We start from the raw sequence: 17,405 nt of genomic DNA on the forward strand, positions 1-17,405 counted from the left end.
TTTACAAGAGCCCAGTAGGAGGTTACTGTGTCCAGGAACACCCAACAGCTCTGTTTACAAGAGGCTTCTGAACAAACCCTCTGACAGCTTTTCCCTTTTCTGTTTTCCTCCACAGAAGCACCATTACAGGGAACTGCCTCACGAAGTGCAGGAGACCCTGGGCTCCATCCCAGATGATTTTGTGTGTTACTTTACATCTCGTTTCCCTCGCCTGCTGCTGCACACCTACCACGCTATGCACATCTGCTACCAAGAAAGACTCTTTCAGCATTACTATGCTGAGGACTCTGCAGAGCTGAGCCTTACAGGAGACACGGTTTGAGAGGAGAGGGATGGAGCTTTCTTCTCTGGGACCAACATTCCAAGCACAGGCCTACCCTTAGCAGGGAAAAGTTGAATCAAAGAGCTGAATTCTCTCTCTTTGAAGAAACCAAGCTTCCAAAAAGTGCCTTGTACCTGTGCCTGTGCTGGATCAGGAGATGGTGGAGCCCAGGGCGCGAGTGGTAAAGTGATGAACCCTGGGGATGGAGTTACTGACTCCAAGGCAGTTTTCAGGACTGTGGAAATGAAGAGCAAAAGCTGGATCTAACCACCACCCAATATCCCTGTACTGTATGTGATTTTGTAATGGATGTGTTTTATTACAAAAAAAAATAATATTCAAATTCAGTGATTGAAATCATATCATTACTTGGAACTGGGATGTGCAAAAGGAGCCCTTTGTTTGTAGCAAATCATCAGAACCTGCCATTGCACTACTGCCACATTGGGCACATCACAGTGACTCTAAAGGGAATCATTTATGGTTATCCAAAAAATGGTATGAAAGTACCACTTCTGTTTAATTAGTACTACTGCAGAAAACCAGTCCCTCATACTTGAGCAGAAACAGTTTTAAAGAATGCTGACTTGAAACATCAATTCAAGGTTTGCCTGCTCTGAAAATAAGCCTTATTGTTTAATATGAACCAGTATTTACAGAAGAGGTTGAACAGTCCTTGACTTAACTCACAGTATGAGAACAGATCTGCTCAAGTACCTGCAGCAAACACTGATGGCAGCTGGGAGCTGCCTGTGCCTCATCATCAGCAAATGTCCCTCAAGGGGTAAGAAAAGGCCACAGCCACATTGCCAGGAGTGAGATGAGTCCTGGGAAAAAGAACTAAACAGGAACAAAGAGCTGTTCAGAGCAGTGCAATCAGGGCAGTGTTTAAGGGGTGCCACAGAGTTGTAGAATCCCATTTCCTGTGTGTGTGTGTGCTGCTAATTCCACCCATGGGAGCCTGTGTAGTTTAAGATGCAGTATTTCTTTACACTGGCCCTGAAGTTGTGACAAGGCGTTGTGAGTGCTAGGATGAAGAAATGATGAATTCTAATGTAACTGGGGTGTTCTTTTACAATATATTTATTTAAAGTATTTATATTTATTTAATTTTTACTACAAAGTAGTATCAAATCCAAGTGGTACAAGTATAAAGCATGCCAAATCAGTCTTACTCAATTTTGTGTTAATATTTAATCATCAGATAACAACTGGAAGAGGAAAGTGATACTGCATCTTTCAATTGAATTAATTAAAGGAGAAATTTGTATGATTTGTGAGAATTTGTATGATTGTACCATTGTGTCTTAAATAAATTATTGCCAGTAATATGTATGGTGGGGTACGTACAGATACTTTTCTGGAGATACTTTACAGGATGGGGTTTTTTTCTACTTTTACAATGTGTGAGAGAAATTTACCTAAGATGCCAAACCGTGCAGGTTACCTATTTCTAAAGCTTGAAAAAGTAGTGGTAATTTTAACTAAAAAGATTCAAAGCCTATTTCATATTTTTGTATTTCTCATGTAAAGGTCTTTTATAAATCTACTAAATAAAGATTTGTGCTCAGATTAAAACCCCGCAGCTTTTAGTGCCAATGTGTGCCCAGGGAACCCCGCAGGCCTGGTGCTGGCAGAGCTGGCAGAACTGAGCAGGGAGGAGGCCGAGGTCTGCAGCAGCCCTCAGGAAGGGACAAGAGCCTGGGTTTTGAGCCTGCTCAAACCATTGCCTGCCTGCTGATCCAACAGAGGATGTGGGAGTTGTTCAGGCTGGGGGGAAGCACTGAGCCTCGTTTTTTACTATGATAGTCCCCAGGCACCAGCCTCCTCCAGCCTGGTGGCTGAGGCAGCTGCGCGGGGAGATAAAATGGCAGGAAGTTGTGCTGCTGTGTGATAAATAAATACCCATAAATAAATGGTTTTGGTGAAACTGAGTTGTTACCTGATCACGTGCTTTACGGGAAACAGCCACTAAGACAGTTCTGCTGTAGCACCGCATTCCTGGGCCTCAGTGCACAGAGGGTGGGGCTGAGGAGCCTCTCCTGCTCTATGACTCTGCCAAGCTCTCCACTTCTTACTTGGTGAGGGGGCCTGGAGTGAGGAGGTAGCTCATATAGAGGGCAGTAAGTGAGGTGGATCTGAAACTTTAAAATACAAAAGAAAGAACGAATATATTCCACAGCCCATCCTGAGACTTAGCTGGTTTTGGTGGGGTCAGCAGCACCACCCAGCAGCAGCACTGCTGCGAAGGGGGTGGAGACTTTTGATAGCTCACCCAGGAATGCTCATCTAAAGCAGTTTCCCCTTTCATTTCCGGACTAATTTTCAAGAGACCCGCAGGAGCTGCAGAACTCCCAGCGTGCTCAGACTGCCGCCCGTGCAGAGCTTGGCGCCACAGGTGTTGGGGCATCTTCTCTCCCTTCCTCCTATGGAAACCCTTTCCCTGGCGGCAGACAGCACTGGAGACACTCGACCATCCGCGGGCTCTGCAAGGTAAGCCCTCCGTGCTTCCCCTGCGCCGCGGGGCCATTCTCAGCCTGGCGGGTTACTCTACTGCTAGCAGCTTTAACGAAAAGTGAGGATGTCCCTCCACTGCCACCCGCCCAGCTCTGTCGCCCCGGCCGCCCCACTGGGGTAGGAGCTTTTCGGCAGCGCTCCTCGGGACAGTCGGAGCAGCCCGGAGCGGTGGGACCGGACAGCTCTGCCCGCACCCCCACACCTGCAGCCCCTCCCTGCCCACGCGAGCAGCCCAGGGTACCCAGAGCCCACTGGAGCAAAACCCGCTGCCACCCCCGACTGCTCCTAGAAGCAGGGGGGATCAGGGACCCGCGGGCCCCCTCCAGCCGCGCTTCCCCAGCCCTGCCCCCTCTCTGAAGTGCCATCGCTTCAGTTTCGATTCCCCGGCTCTTTGCTCTCAAACGCTTCCTGACGTGTGCTGGCACAGTGGGCTGTGACAGAGACACATGGGCGAGACGGGATTCACCGCAAGCCCACCCACTGCACAAGCCCGCCCCTGGGAGGTGGCCAAAAGCTCTAAGAGATCCGTGTTTCAGGGACATTTTTAGACCCCTTTCTCGGGAAAGGCTGCACCGAGTGTCAGTGGAAATCCATCTCCCGCCATTTTCATAACCAGCCAGTTTGCACTCTGGACCCTGGTACAGCACACCAGGGCAGTCCTGTAACTCCTCCCTGCTCAGAGCCAGCTGCTCACACCAAAGCTCCAGCCATGCTGGTGCCTCAGCCAGCCAAACAGGGCTGACCAGATGCTGAAAGGGTTAATTTGCACTTGTTGGATTTTTCTAGCATACCCTTATTCTCCCAGAACCAGTATCTCCCCAAACCATCCCCTTCTGCTGAACTCACCTCCTGCCAAGCCGTGGTCATGGGGAGTGGACGCTCTTCTCCTTCCCTCAGACACCACCATTATACCTGCAGATATTGTGGAGACCTTGGCCAGCTGCTCTGGTGGCTGCTCCTTTTACACTTGCTGAGAGCACTGTTTAGCACCATGAGGGGTGAGCTGAACCAGAGTTGAGCCTCCACACCACAGTAGAAGAAACACCACCACCACCACAGTGCACTTTTTACTGTAAGCCTGGTGACCGGGCCATGGATGGTTCCCGCTGACTGTGAATGTCTCCTATCTCTGCTGTCACACTGAGCAGGTGTATTTAACCCATTCCTCCTGCAGTACAGAACAGGCTGTCCCTGCTGCCATCCATCTCTGAACCCCTGGAATGGAGGCTGGGCACAGGAAGGATGTCACTGCTCAGGCGAGGACACCCCACTAAACAGAAAACCTTCTGCTGGGTTGGGCAGTGAGTCGAACTGCTGCTTGGAAATTTTGGTAAGCACCAGAACAGATGTGGGGAAAAAGAAGGAGCAGGGGAGAGTGTACCCAACAAAAAAGGGAGAGAAAAAAGCGAGTATGAAGGAACAGGCAGGGGATAGAACCTGGGGGATACAGTGGTAGGGAAGCCTCATTTTCTCTGATATATAACAGAAGGAACAGTTGGGCTCAGCTGTCAGCACAAGCCTCTCCAGCAATCCCATATTTCTTTCACATCCACATGTGTCACAGGCAGGAGCAGCTGCCTTCATGTGGGCATAGCTGGCAAGAATAGGCTGTTAGAGGTACAGAAATGACCTTGGACCAAAAAGGTGGGAAGTTGGGAAAACAGAACACCAAAGTCAGCTTGAATTATCACAGGACCATCAACTGTAAATCTGAAGAATTATTTTTTTCCCTCCCCATAGGGTTTTGTTCATTAACAGCAGGATATCCCTTACCAAAGACAATGGGTATGTATTGCTTTCAGAAAATTTCTACTTTGTATGTAGCAATTTGCTTTTTAACATCTGCATTTGAAGGATTCATCTCTAGTGGGGAACTAATCAATACTCCTGTCATCATCTTAGGGTTTGTATTGATGCTATCCTGATTTAGCAGAAAAGAATCAGACTCAAGTGGGCAAATTATCTACCCAAACATGTCCAATTTAGGGAATCCAGCTCTGTCAATTCCTATAAACCTTATCACATCATTTCCTGCAAAAAAACATTCTGGGTTATTTCCTTGCCTCCCTTTGAGGATAATTTCCAAGTCTCCTTCCTAGCTTCCTGCTTTGCTGATTTATTAGTCTTGCACCATTGTTTAAAACTGCTTCTGATTAAGGTTATGATTAGGTACTTTGTCATCAGAACTGGCATATTTGAGAAGCTAAGACCTGCTCTCTCACTGACTGGTAGAAAGAAAATAATCTAACATTCAGTGTGGCCAAATAAACATTAGTTTGTATTAGTAATACATTATTTCAACTTCTAGATTACAAAACATTACCTGTGAATGAATGGGTTGAGAAACACGTCAAATGTTGGCTGGAATCTACTGGAATCAAGAAGGAGTATGTAGATAAACTATATGCAGAAGAAGTGACAGGTCCAGCACTAATGGAACTGGATGAGTCTTTCCTCAAAGACATAGGAATGAAGAAAGGCCAAATCCAGATCTTAATCCACAAGAGAAATGAACTTCTGCGGCTCCAGGACAATGCACAGCAAGCTGAGGACTCCAGCAGCAAAACACCTGAGAGAACGGATACACAAAGCGACCCTGCCAGAGCCAGCAATGCCCCTGCTCAGGGCACGGCCAGTGGAGGCAGCTCTGGTGCTGTGGGTACAACCAGCAGCAAGGACACAGCTCCTACTTCTGGCAAGAAGCAAAAAAGCAGCAAGAAATCCCAGCTTCAAAGTGCTAATGAAGTTTTAGAGCTCAGAAACTGTCGGCCATTTAGAAGTCAGGATACTGATTTCAAATATGTGAAAGACACAGTTCTTGCTCCAGAATCAGGAGTCAGTGATTTAATCATTCCTTGCCACGAATACAAATCTTTTGCCATTGCTGCAGAACTGAACAAACATCAACTGCAATCAAAATTTGCCTCTGAAGTGATACGATTTGCTTCAGCCTGCATGAACATTCGAACAAATGGCACCATCCATTTTGGTGTCATGGACAGTGTTGAGGACAAGGGCTGGAAACATGGACAGATCATTGGCATGAAGGTCAAAAACCGAGAAGATTTTGTTGATGCACTGGATTATATAGAAAAGTGTTTTTGCAATAATTTACAAGAAATTGCAAGGAAATGTATTCACCCACCTGTGTTTGTTGAAGTGATTTCAAAAGACTCTCATGAACAAAGATTTGTAGTGGAGGTTGACATTGAACCAACCTTCAGCTTAGTAAAGAACAATTGTTTTGAAGTTTATTTGCCAAAATACAACGAAAGCAGTCAGAAGGTGATTCTGACCAAAGAACCAGCTCTCTACCAGAGATTAGGAGCGAAGTCTGAACCTGTGCAGCGCAACAAACTCACTCCTTTCATTCAAGCTGTGCAAGACAGGGATGCTCAAAGAGAAAGAGCTGAGCTCTCCAGCACACAAGTACCCACAGAAATACCTCAAGATTTAGGAAGGAAGTTATCAATTCTATTAAATGATGGCAGAAGCTACATGGATGATTCCCTGTGGTACATCCTTGTCACAAACAGATGTGAACAGGATAATCTGAACTACATCAACTTTTTAATGCACTTGAACATTTTCTGTGTCTTTGACTTTGATGAACATTCCAATGTGTCGGGGCTGTACAGCAAATACAAAGAGCACCATGAAACAAGTTCTTATTTTTTACAGGATTTTTTCAACGAAATTAAAACTGATAATTCTCCCTCTCAGAAACTCTTTGATCAGACCAGCTGGATATTCTGCAATGGGCGCAGTGACTTCCTTGGGGATGAAAAACCTTGTGATCAAAATACATGGATTAGAACCAAAAAAAAATACCTCAAGAAAGTAATTACTTGTATCTGTGAGGAAATTCTGCCAGAGCGCTCTTTCATTGTGCTTTTTCTACTGCTATCACCAGTGCAGAAATCACTTGTGGACACTTTTCAGGAATTTTATACAGAAATGAATGGCATGGAATATATCATCTGCATTGCAGAGTCCAAAGAAAATTACAAGAAGTGGGCAAACCTAGCTCAGGAATCCTGCAGCATTGAGACACTAGAACAACGCAGTATTGTGGGTATGAAGCTCAGTCATGTAGATGCCACCATCCAATTAATGCTGCCTTCTACAGCCCAACCCAGACACCTGCCAGCTTCCACTGGAGGCGTGTGTACGCTTCCCTTGCGGGAAGAAGAGAAACTGTATTCCCTAGAAATCCTTTGTACTGACCAATGTGATGATATCAACATAAATCTTTTGACTGAAAAACAAAAACAAGACATAGAACAAAATTTTTACCGCGGGAGAAAAATCATATGGGAAAACTTGTGGCTTGCTGATAGAAAACTCTGTGGGGATATCATTGAACGTGAAGCATGCGCTGAGGCAACCAAACTCTTGGATGGCATTTTACGAGGAAGTGGACAAAATTATTCTGTGGCTAAACTAAAGATATTTCACCATCCTGGGAGTGGCGGAAGCACAATAGCACGACAAGTTCTGTGGAAAAGCAGAAAGCGTTTCAGATGTGCTGTTATCAAGACCTCATATTCACCTTCAACTGTTTGTAATCATGTGCTCGCCCTTAGAGATTATGAAGAAAAGGAAATCACTCACTGTTTTCCTGTGCTGCTCCTGATTGAAGATTATGATGATGAGTACTTTGAAGAACTACAGATTGAGTTAATGGAGGCTGTAGCAACCAGGAAAATGAATACCTCCAGGCCTTATTTCATCCTCATATGCTGTAAACGATGTAATAACCCTGAAAGGCTTTGCAAGGCTTCACCATTAGACACCGTTGCTGTCACTCACAAACTGAAAGAGTCAGAGAGAAACTTGTTCAACACTAAACTTAAAAAACTGCAGCAGAAATACGCCGAGCCAGAATTCATACTTACATTTGTGCTGATGTGTGAGGAATTCAATAAGACATACGTGTCAGACATGGTAAAGCACATACTGCAGGGCATTGACCCTTCCTCTCGTGACACCTGCTTGATGCGTTACATGGCTCTGCTCAACTGCTATGTACCCAATTCATACATTTCACTGTCACACTGCGAGGCTTTTCTGGGGCTGGGGGCATATACAGAGAGTAAAGCAAGAGCATATGATTTCAAACATCACTTGTGTGAACAAGTAAGAATGATTTTTATTGAGCTAAGGGAAAGTACCACTTATATTTCATCTGTTCGGATAATACACTGTCTGGTTGCAAAAGAAATTCTGCATCAGCTTTCAGGGAATCAATCACTAAGTCAACTTGCAACAACTCTTCTTCAGGAAAAGGTACTATTTGAAAACAGATTTGGACGAGAAGAATTCATAAAGTTTATCAGACATCTGTTTATTCGACGTGATAAAAGAAGCAGGGGTGACAATACTGATACTCTCTTCTCCCCATTCATTGAACATGTCTGTGAAGCTGAAGACTGTGAAAAAGCCATTGCTGTTTTAAAAGCTGCATATGAACTCCTTGGAAAAGATCCTTTTTTTGCCCAGCAGCTTGCCAGACTAAATTACAGCAACGAAAAATTTGAAGATGCAAAATACTGGGCAGAGGTTGCAAAATCACATTTGCCAACTGATTCTTACATCTTGGATACAGAAGGTCAAGTCTACAAGAGATGGTTTAATTTCACTGTGGATAAAATGACAGAGGAGGATACCCCCGAAAGGATCACGGACAAGATCATGATTGCTCTTAAAGCTATGAAATGCTTCAGGGCTGCACAACAGGCAGCAAAGGAAGAACGTGAAAGTATGAACAATGCTGGCTATTTTGGAGAAGTAGAAGTAGGTTGTCGCCTTCTTCGATTTTTGTCCACACTGCCTATATTCCACAAAAGTCCAGAGGGGAAATATACTGAGCTTGTGAAATATCTCACCACAGATTACATTCCTGAAGACATAAAAAGAACATGGGGAACACTTCATTCCCGCTTAAAAGGCTTGCGCCAGAACCTGTACAATGCTCTGGAATGGATTTCAGAAGAACTAAGTTATTTCCAAACAGATAAAAACCAAGAGAAGGATGATGAAAATGATGATAAGGAAGAACAAATTTATAATCCCAGAAAATGGCTGAAAAGACAGTCAGCAGTATATGCTGAATTCTTCATCTCAGCATCACTTACTGATGACAGCCACAATTGTCCTAACACTCAGCTCATGAGACGCATGAATATTTATGGGAGTGGTGGAGGAAATGTCACCAATATCCTGTCATTCCTAACAGATAAGAAAGAGAACAGGTCAGCTGAAAAGCTAGAAAGGATCCTTAGTTTCTATCCAGAAAACCCCCTGAGGAACAGGCTGGAGGACAATGATTTGATCAATTTTATTTTGTGCCACATTGCATTAGCGTGCTTAGCACCAGGATCAGCCAAACTCCTTCCACTGCCAACTCTTCGTGACCTCAGTCTAAGATTCATCAAAGGAAAAAGACCATTTCCAGCAAGTGCCTATTTTTTGCTCACGTTGTTGTACTGGCCAGATGAGGCATTAGACAAAGAGCCTAATCCTGATAAAGATGAAATTTTAACTTCAGCCCTTCAAACCCTGAAACGCTTCTACGACATCAAAATGAAAGATGTTCCTACCAGAAAGAAAAGAATCTATACCCATTTTTTTCTGGGAAAGGGTTATGGCTTAAGTAAGATTGTGCACAAAACTAAAATTGACAAATTAATGGTGGGGTCCTTAGATGAGAGGAGAATGAAGTGGCTGCATGGAACTGTATGGAATATTTCCATAATTCGTGACAATCTCAAAAGAGTTTCTGGCTGGACAAAGGACAGAAATTTATTTATACGTGGTCATGTGAAGGAGCTCCGTATCTTACCACTCCATCATGAATCAGTGCCTGCTGGAAATGAGAATGTGACCTTTTACTTAGGCTTTTCATTTAATGGTCTTGTTGCTTTCAATATTGAGGTTGAAAATGATCCAGCCATCAGAAGAACATAAGGTATGTATGTAAGTATACAGTACTGTATACACTGTGCTCTTAGGAGGTACAGCACTGGAAGTGTCCAGTCTCACATTTAAAAATAAAGTGGACTGGGTAACTACCAGGCAAAAAGAAAATCAGCATTAACTGTAATAGTGACCAAGTAACTAAAAAAAAACTGGAACTATGAGTAAAGTGAAATTTGAGCAAAGCCTTTGATAGTTTTGGAGTCGCAGAAAGCAAGGTTTCAAACCAAACACACCAATCAATCCCTTTCTTCTTACCCCACAGATTTGGATTTTAAGTTAATTTCTGCATAGTCTTGATCAGTAAAAGACTTTGTACAGTTTAACTCCATTTTTCTTCCTGAATCAGCAACAGAAAAGTGAACTCACACCACATACTCTGCTCTCTGACAGGTACCATGTATGAACTAACTACCAACTGTAAAGCCAATGTCAGTATGGAAGGACTTTTAAAGCTGCCTTCACCATCAGGACTGATAAAAAAACAGGTCTCAAATTCTGTGTAACTCCTACATTGCTTCTCTGTGTAAATATTACTGTACTAGACATATCTGTATCTGGGGTGGGGTACAGAGACGTGTGAGCAGTCATGGGTGACATAAGACTATTAATAAGCACTGTCATGTGTTCATAGTCCAAACAATTCCTGCACTTGGTGAAATGATTTTGCATTATTGTCTAAGGAATGCCACAGAATACAGAACTCATTTTTTTTTGTCTAAAGCATACATCCATGACTTGAAAACTGCAAAGGAGTTTTTCAGTGCTGTGTTTGCAACCATGATGTCAGATTCAGTTTCTAGTAACAAAAATATGTTGTTGGAGTCTCACATTGTTTAAGATATTGTGACTAAAGTTGCAAAAAAACCCTGCAATGTAACTTGTTTTAATCCAATAAAGATCTTCTATGAAGGATTACCATTTCTATGTGAGCTTTATTACCCTACCTGAGGATGCATTTCCAAGAGTAGCTAGGTATGATTTGCTTTTCCAACTGCAGCAAAGATCTGGGCACAACCAAAAACTGAAAAACAAACAGCAAGCCATGGTGAATTCAGAAGGAAGATGATGGAAGATTATTGTGTAGTCCAAGCCTTCACATTCTGGTCTCAGGTAGCAGAAACCATTGCCAGAAGCAAGAGATCTGGAGGGCCAGAGAAATCCCCCTCTGCTCCCCAGCCCTGATGCAGGGGACAGGAGTATGTTTGAGCAGGTAACTGGGCAAAGGCAGCTTCCCCAAGTCTAGCCTGGGGCATTAGGATGGCTTCAACCCAGAGAAGAAACTGGATATGTAAACTTATTGAAAAGCACAGGAGTGAAAAGCAGAACATCGACTGTTTCCCAGATACATAACCTGCTCAGATGCTGTGGCAGAAGAAAGAAAAGGAACTTACCATGATGAAAAATGACAGCCAGCTTGGCCAGGAGGGCCTGTCTTGTTTTCTGCCTGCACACACCCAGTTCAATTCTGCAGACAGCAGTGCTTTTGCCCAGTAGCCCATACTACTGCACAAGCTTGAGTCTTGTCTTTGAGGTATAAAACAGGGCTGCTTTTCAAATATGCCCACTTCTACCTTTCAAGAAATTAAAAGTTTAGATTCAAATTCTTTACTTCATCCAAACCCAGCCCCACAGAAAAAGAAAAAAAATAAAACCAAAAGAGGTTTTAGAGAAAAAGTGTAAGCTTACAGATTAACTCTTGAGATTCCACATTGCAAGAACAACCAGCTGAAGTGCACAGGGCAGCAAGTACAGACCCACCCTTCCTACCAGTCACGTTCACACTGGGGGGGCTTTAACCTGCCAGGCAATGCACAGCTGCCCTTGCCCTAACCAGCTCTTAGTACAAAGCAGTTCCCAAATTGCCCTCAGATTTCCCTGGAGCTGAAAGGCCCAGAGGACAAATGCCCGTTAAGAACTTCTTACACAGCCACAGTGCTCCCTTGAAGTGTCATCTACTGCACCTCCTTGTCACACACACACAATTCAAAATGCCTCCAACTTGTCCATATCACAGCATGAAAATATCAATTTATGTTCCCTTTAGAACCTCTCAGAAATTAACCTATGAGTGAAGAGTGGTAGCTAAATAAAACCAACCAGCCTAGCACATTAATCCGTTCTCATCCCTTACACAGGAGCTGCAAGGATACCCATCTCCCAAGCTACCTCATCTCTCCAGCATTTTGCTCAAAGTGTTTAGCATCTCCCAGCATGCCCATGCTACCAACTTTTATGAAAACTGTCAAACTTTTCCTCTATAGTCTTATATAGTCTTATAATACTCTATAGTCTAATACATATAGAGTATTAGAATTCTTCCAGCTCTAATAGCATTGTATAGTCTTAGCAGCAGGAGGGTGGATCAACAGCAAAAGAAGTCTCTGCAGCTAGCAGAGAATCAAAACCTGCTACCAAGTTATTCCCACCATAATATTTGTTGCAATAGTAATTTAAATAGGTTTTCAAGAGGAGAAAAAAAATGACACAGAAACAGTGGTTCACTTCTGTTTAATCAGACTGTCACAAAATGATCACACATTACAGATGGCTATATGTGCAATGACCCATTCCTGAAGAACAGTTCAGAGAAGGTTCCCAGTGGATGCAAATGATGTTAGCTCCGTATTTTCTTTTAATCTTCTTTGTAAACTGAATGCTACAAAATTAAGCTTGTTATTGTTACTATTATTTGCATGCATTAAAATGATGCATATACTTACCAGTCTCTCACTTTCTTGAATTAAATTCAACATCAGTACTTTGCCACCACCTGTCTTTTGAAAAAGATCAGTAATCCCAGCCCTTTCACACCACTTAACACAAAAGCAGTATCAAGTTACAGAAAAAAAACCCTTCACAAGGACTTCTGTGGCCATACTGCTACTGAGAGGGGACACTATTCACTCATGTGCTTAAAGGTCCTTTATGAAGGTACTAAAAACAGCTTAGAATTTGCTTATTTTGGGTTTGTTGCAGTGACCAGAAACTGCAAAAGAGCAATTGGGAGTCAGCCAGAAATCTAAGGAAATAGTGGGTAATGACAAACTGTTCCAAACATACAGTAGGAGAACTGGGAAGGAAGACTGCTGAACCACTTTACAACAGACATCTGCTCTAATGGAGCGTCAGAAGTTAAACTACAATTTAACGCTGCTCAACTGGTAATCAAAGTTCAAATTTCCAGTATTGTTTTGGTCCCATCTCAACAGAAAATAAACTTTATTCTACCAAAAAGTACCATAAGTAATTGCCATTTAAAGACCAGAGTCCTACTATGATCTATCCTGGAGAGCTGCACTTTTTGTTGTTAAGACACCATGGAACACACTCTGCCCCTCTTTAGTGATCTCCACTGACTGCCAGCCTGGTGTACAAATAGTGCAGGTTTGCATCCAACCACTGTCAAAACCAGGACTTGATAAGGTAATGGAGCACCCAGAAGAAGTTACTCACTCCAACTCGGTACTGAGCATTGCATTAAGTATCAGCTGGGGTCAAGTGTAAGAAATATGGATACATTCTATTAAAAGGGTAATGGCTTCACAACAAGGTATCCCTTTTATTCTTGCATACCTGCAATTATTATTAAGCAGAGATAAAGCTAAATTATAAATATTAATGTATGACTCCCCTTTTTTTCCCCTTCTAGGAAGAAAAACCTATGCAACATTAGTCAGAAATCTGCCTGTAGCTCATTTTAAAGACAAAGCAATTTAGTGTAAATTAACAAGAACTGATGTAGAGAACATGGCAGGAATGGGCTGCATGTGTAACTATTCTAAAACTTGGGAAGATACAACTGCCTTGAAACTGTCTATGTTTTTATGATGAATTCTGCAGCAACATGTAAGATTTCAGAACCCTAAAACAAGTGATTCTGCTGAAAGTAGCCACTCGTAAACCCACTCTAGACCCTTCAGATGAGCTGGCAAACTGAAGTGTCTGTACAGCTACCACGTAACTATGACCTTCCCAGTACTGACTGAATAATTATCCACCAGTGCTGTCAAAAGCCCCTCAAATTCAGAGTGGGACATCATGGCCTTAAAAAGTGAATTAAAGCACAGTCTTACAGCCCATCCAGCTGTGGATCTCAGCTTTGTGCTACAGCACAGAAAAAGTTTTCATCTCTTCTGCTTATATGTAGAGATGAGATATACAAAGTCTAAATAGAAATAAATGCATGCAGCCATTCCAGAGAAAGCTGCCTCTTTTATCCATTCACAAAGAATCTTTCCTATTTTAAGGTACAAAATATTCCATACAATAGAAATAAAATACCAGAATTTCTGGGAATATGGAATAAGGCAGAATTAAAATAGAGGCAGAGCAGAAACTCTGGAGTAAGATAAAACAGCTGGACAAAGCCACATTTGTAGGTAGCCTCTGAAGTGCTGAAATGAACTAACAAAAGTAGTAATTAGAAGGCATACAAGAACAGGCTCCTGGTTTACCGGCCTAACAAAGTAAAAATCTGTGGGTAAGAAAGGGTAATTAGCAATAGCTAAAGAAAATGGAAAGAATACAAACTGCTATGGATTCTTACAAACAGAAACGCTTAATCCCCAACACAAAAACACACGATCCTGCTGGTTTGCTGTTAAAAAACAGCCTCATTACCACAGTGACTTTGACTTCAGATTTTCACACTCTTCAGTAACAGCAAAGGCTGCTTGTCAAGATTCTGTATTAAATTTTCCTTAAAAGTGCTTGCAGATATTTTTTACCTGTCCACAAGCATAGTTATATCCATTATAGATGCTAAAAAAAAGTCTAGTTTGTTCACTCACTACTGGAATCAGTAGTAGGTAACAGTCACATTTCAGAGACCAAAATTCCCCTCAGGTATTTAAGTGGTATCATTTGAACAAATTATTTCAAATAGGAACATCAGGTACTTACAGATTAAACTAACCTGTACTGGCAGTTCTGTGGAATTTTTCTTCTCTACCAGTAAGTAGCAAATGCTGAAATTCTGCTGCTAGTTAACAGAAACACAAATTGTATTAAACCAAGGTGTTTAACCCATAATTTAGCTTTTTATTAAAAAATAAAAAAATAAAAAAAAGCTGCCAAACTTCAATTACAGCAATTTGTTGCTTAAGAAAAGCATGTGAAGTGAAGGCAACTATAAAACTACTTTCAATTTGCCCTTCTGATTTTTCATACATAACCCGTAAGTTTAACAAGGTCACCTGTTGCCTACTAAAAACATAAAGGAAATTAAAATACTTACATTGCCAGGTTCCTTCAATAAAGTCTTAAAGTGTGTTTTCTTATTCTGCACTTTACAAGTCAAAGAGCAAAATGTATTTTTTCCCACTTAAATTTATGAGAAAGAAGCTAGAGAATTCAATGCAAGTAACTCAATGAAAAAAACAGAAAAGAAAAAAGCCCTGCATGACATCTTTACCTCAAAGCATTACATATCTTCCTAAGTTAGGAGATGGTGAAATAGCTTCCTTTGGCTGTACTGCATTCATTTCTACTAATTAAAATTGCTGTCAGCAAAAACCAGTTATACATACTGGCTACTAAGAGTAGCAGAAGCTGAGATTCTACAACTCATGCCCCTTTTTGTGAATATGGCACCTGGGAATATGGTAGAGACTTAGACAAAATTCAAGGAAAAATAGTTCAGGATGTCAGAAGCTTGAACCTTGTGTAAGACAGCGATCAGAGAGACACACTAACTGCTAACAAGAGAATTCATAAGGAAGTTTTCTAGCTCTCAATGTCATGTGCGTCTTCTAGCTAAGATTATAATGGCATTAAATTCTACTATTTTCTCAAAGCTTTTTCACTTCTTTATGGCCTCAAGAAAGAAAAACCTTAAGGTAAGTAAGTTAAAGACAGTATTTCTGCAAAGTCAAATTCACTGCCATTAAAACAGCAGTGTTGCTGACTGTCCCTACTGCAAGAAAGCCTGTAAGAATTTAAGGTTACTGTAAACTTGTTCAGAAGGTGCAAGGGCCTCACTATTCACAACAGTGTCCAGGTATATAAATACCAAATCTCACCATTATTCATACCAGGGACAGTCAAAACTGACTCAGCAGGATGCCAGGAACAAATGGCTTGAGGACAACACCCTGGATCCTGTGGTTCAGGACAGGATATGGCTGGCTGCCGAAGCAGCAGGCTCCGGTGCTCAGCCCCCTCAGCCACACCTCCAGAGACTGCAGTAAAACTGCATTTCTTTTAACCTTACTGTGGTTATAGCCTTACTGCAAATCCGTGCTCTGGCAATCAAGACTGCACTGAGCTGCTGCTTACAGTGTGCCAGAAACCTCTCACCAAGTGCTTTTCAGAACTTCAGAAAGAACCTTTATATACATTACACTTTACAAACACTTTGATTCATCTTGATCTCTTAAACAGCTGTCCCAAAACTTTCTTTCCTCTCAACTACTTCCAACCATGACAAAGAGCAGTCACAGGCAGCTACACTCTTACAGAACCCAGTCACTACCACTGTTTCCCTGGTTTGATTGTTTTGATTGCAAGCATACAGATTTTTTAAAAGTTCTTCGTGCGTGGTATGTAATTTCTTTATCACATCTCCAAGTTACTTTTCTTGTTTAATAGATCAGGCACAAATTGACTCAATTTAGCAGAGTATCACTAACCCCTCCTCCTTAAAAGTTATGTGCTTCTACTTAAGCTTAAAAAAACTGAACTCCAAGAACTTCATTTTGTTAATATCTATAAAAGTCATGCCACTGAAATAAAGTCACCTTTACTAAAGACATTTCCCTAACAAAAAGATGTACAGCTTTGTGATATACAAACTGCAGCAATGAGAGCTGCAATACTGGAATGTAACTAAGAACATGCTTCATCCCTCAAAATAAACAGGTATTTGAAATTTGCCTATTTTTTATTTTGTAAGAGATTCAGATACTTAAAGCAAGAAATACAAGCTCCACTATGTATTATTTTGGGTTAAACAGTTTCCTTAGACATTCTAGGGAAATAAGAACTTAAGACTACTGCAACTAGTATTTCTTCCACTTGCTTAACTTATAGGAGCATTTGGCTATCTTAAAGAGCTGTTCTCATCTTCACTGTTATCAGAGGAGCACCACAATGAGATTTAGCAAAGCAAGACCATGCTCAATAATCATTCTAAAACAGTTAACATGGACATGTCAGTTTTCCAGACAGGGATTTTGGGGGGGGTCTTCTATAGGAAAAATGCCATGGGAAGAGTACAAACAAAGAAGGGTACAACAGCAATGTGCAATCCATTCTTTAAAGTTAATTACAACTCCATCCTTTAATGAAAATTACTTGAAATCCCATTATAAGTCATTATTTAGCAAAATCTTGAAGAAACAAGTCTATGCTCATAAAAAAGCCTCACCACAAACTTTAAAAGTATCTCAAAAACTTAAAAAAAAAAGGTCAAAACAGACTTTGTTTATTTACTATTTCACTGCTGATGCTGCAAGACCTCCTTGGGTAAAACCTGCTGTTCTGAAGCTGAAGTTGTCTTTAAGCAACCTCAAGCATTCACAAGCGATGAATATGCAACAGAATGGGCACCTTTTTCTTCACAAAGGGTAGAAATTTTTGCTAGTCA

The 17,405-nt window shown here is 41.8% G+C and overlaps 2 protein-coding genes and 1 long non-coding RNA gene across 10 annotated transcripts in view; 2 read left to right on the plus strand and 1 right to left on the minus strand.

Annotated features, from left to right (window-relative positions):
* The window catches only part of ERN1 (endoplasmic reticulum to nucleus signaling 1), a 31,764-nt gene extending 29,864 nt beyond the window's left edge, over positions 1-1,900 (plus strand). For all 5 annotated transcript variants that reach the window (XM_015645556.3, XM_033518743.1, XM_033518744.1 and 2 more), the window contains one exon: positions 116-1,900. In XM_015645556.3, the coding sequence (XP_015501042.1) occupies positions 116-322 (207 nt within the window). In that variant the 3' untranslated portion in view covers positions 323-1,900. The remainder of the gene's footprint in view (positions 1-115) is intronic.
* Positions 1,901-2,280: 380 nt separating this feature from the next.
* On the plus strand, positions 2,281-10,733 carry LOC107212392 (sterile alpha motif domain-containing protein 9-like). Of its 4 annotated transcripts, none has more exons than XM_015645552.3 (5): positions 2,281-2,403; positions 2,653-2,815; positions 4,014-4,169; positions 4,580-4,624; positions 5,148-10,733. In XM_015645552.3, the coding sequence occupies exons 4-5, from the start codon at positions 4,621-4,623 to the stop codon at positions 9,806-9,808; spliced, it is 4,665 nt and encodes a 1,554-aa protein (XP_015501038.1). In that variant the 5' UTR covers positions 2,281-2,403; positions 2,653-2,815; positions 4,014-4,169; positions 4,580-4,620; the 3' UTR covers positions 9,809-10,733. The 4 variants fall into 4 exon arrangements, with proteins under 4 accessions (XP_015501038.1, XP_033374631.1, XP_015501041.1 ...); XM_033518740.1 differs by having other exon boundaries at positions 4,019-4,169; XM_015645555.3 differs by having other exon boundaries at positions 2,312-2,815; positions 5,148-9,809; positions 10,211-10,733.
* A 1,578-nt stretch (positions 10,734-12,311) lies between these two features.
* LOC117245263 lies at positions 12,312-14,805 on the minus strand. The gene is made up of 2 exons (XR_004499765.1): positions 14,736-14,805; positions 12,312-12,476 (listed from the first exon to the last, which is right to left on the minus strand). It is a non-coding gene; the product is annotated as an uncharacterized LOC117245263 (long non-coding RNA).
* Positions 14,806-17,405: the final 2,600 nt, after the last annotated feature.

The sequence above is a fragment of the Parus major genome, chromosome 18 (assembly GCF_001522545.3).
Source record: "Parus major isolate Abel chromosome 18, Parus_major1.1, whole genome shotgun sequence".
NCBI classification, from domain to species: domain Eukaryota; kingdom Metazoa; phylum Chordata; class Aves; order Passeriformes; family Paridae; genus Parus; species Parus major.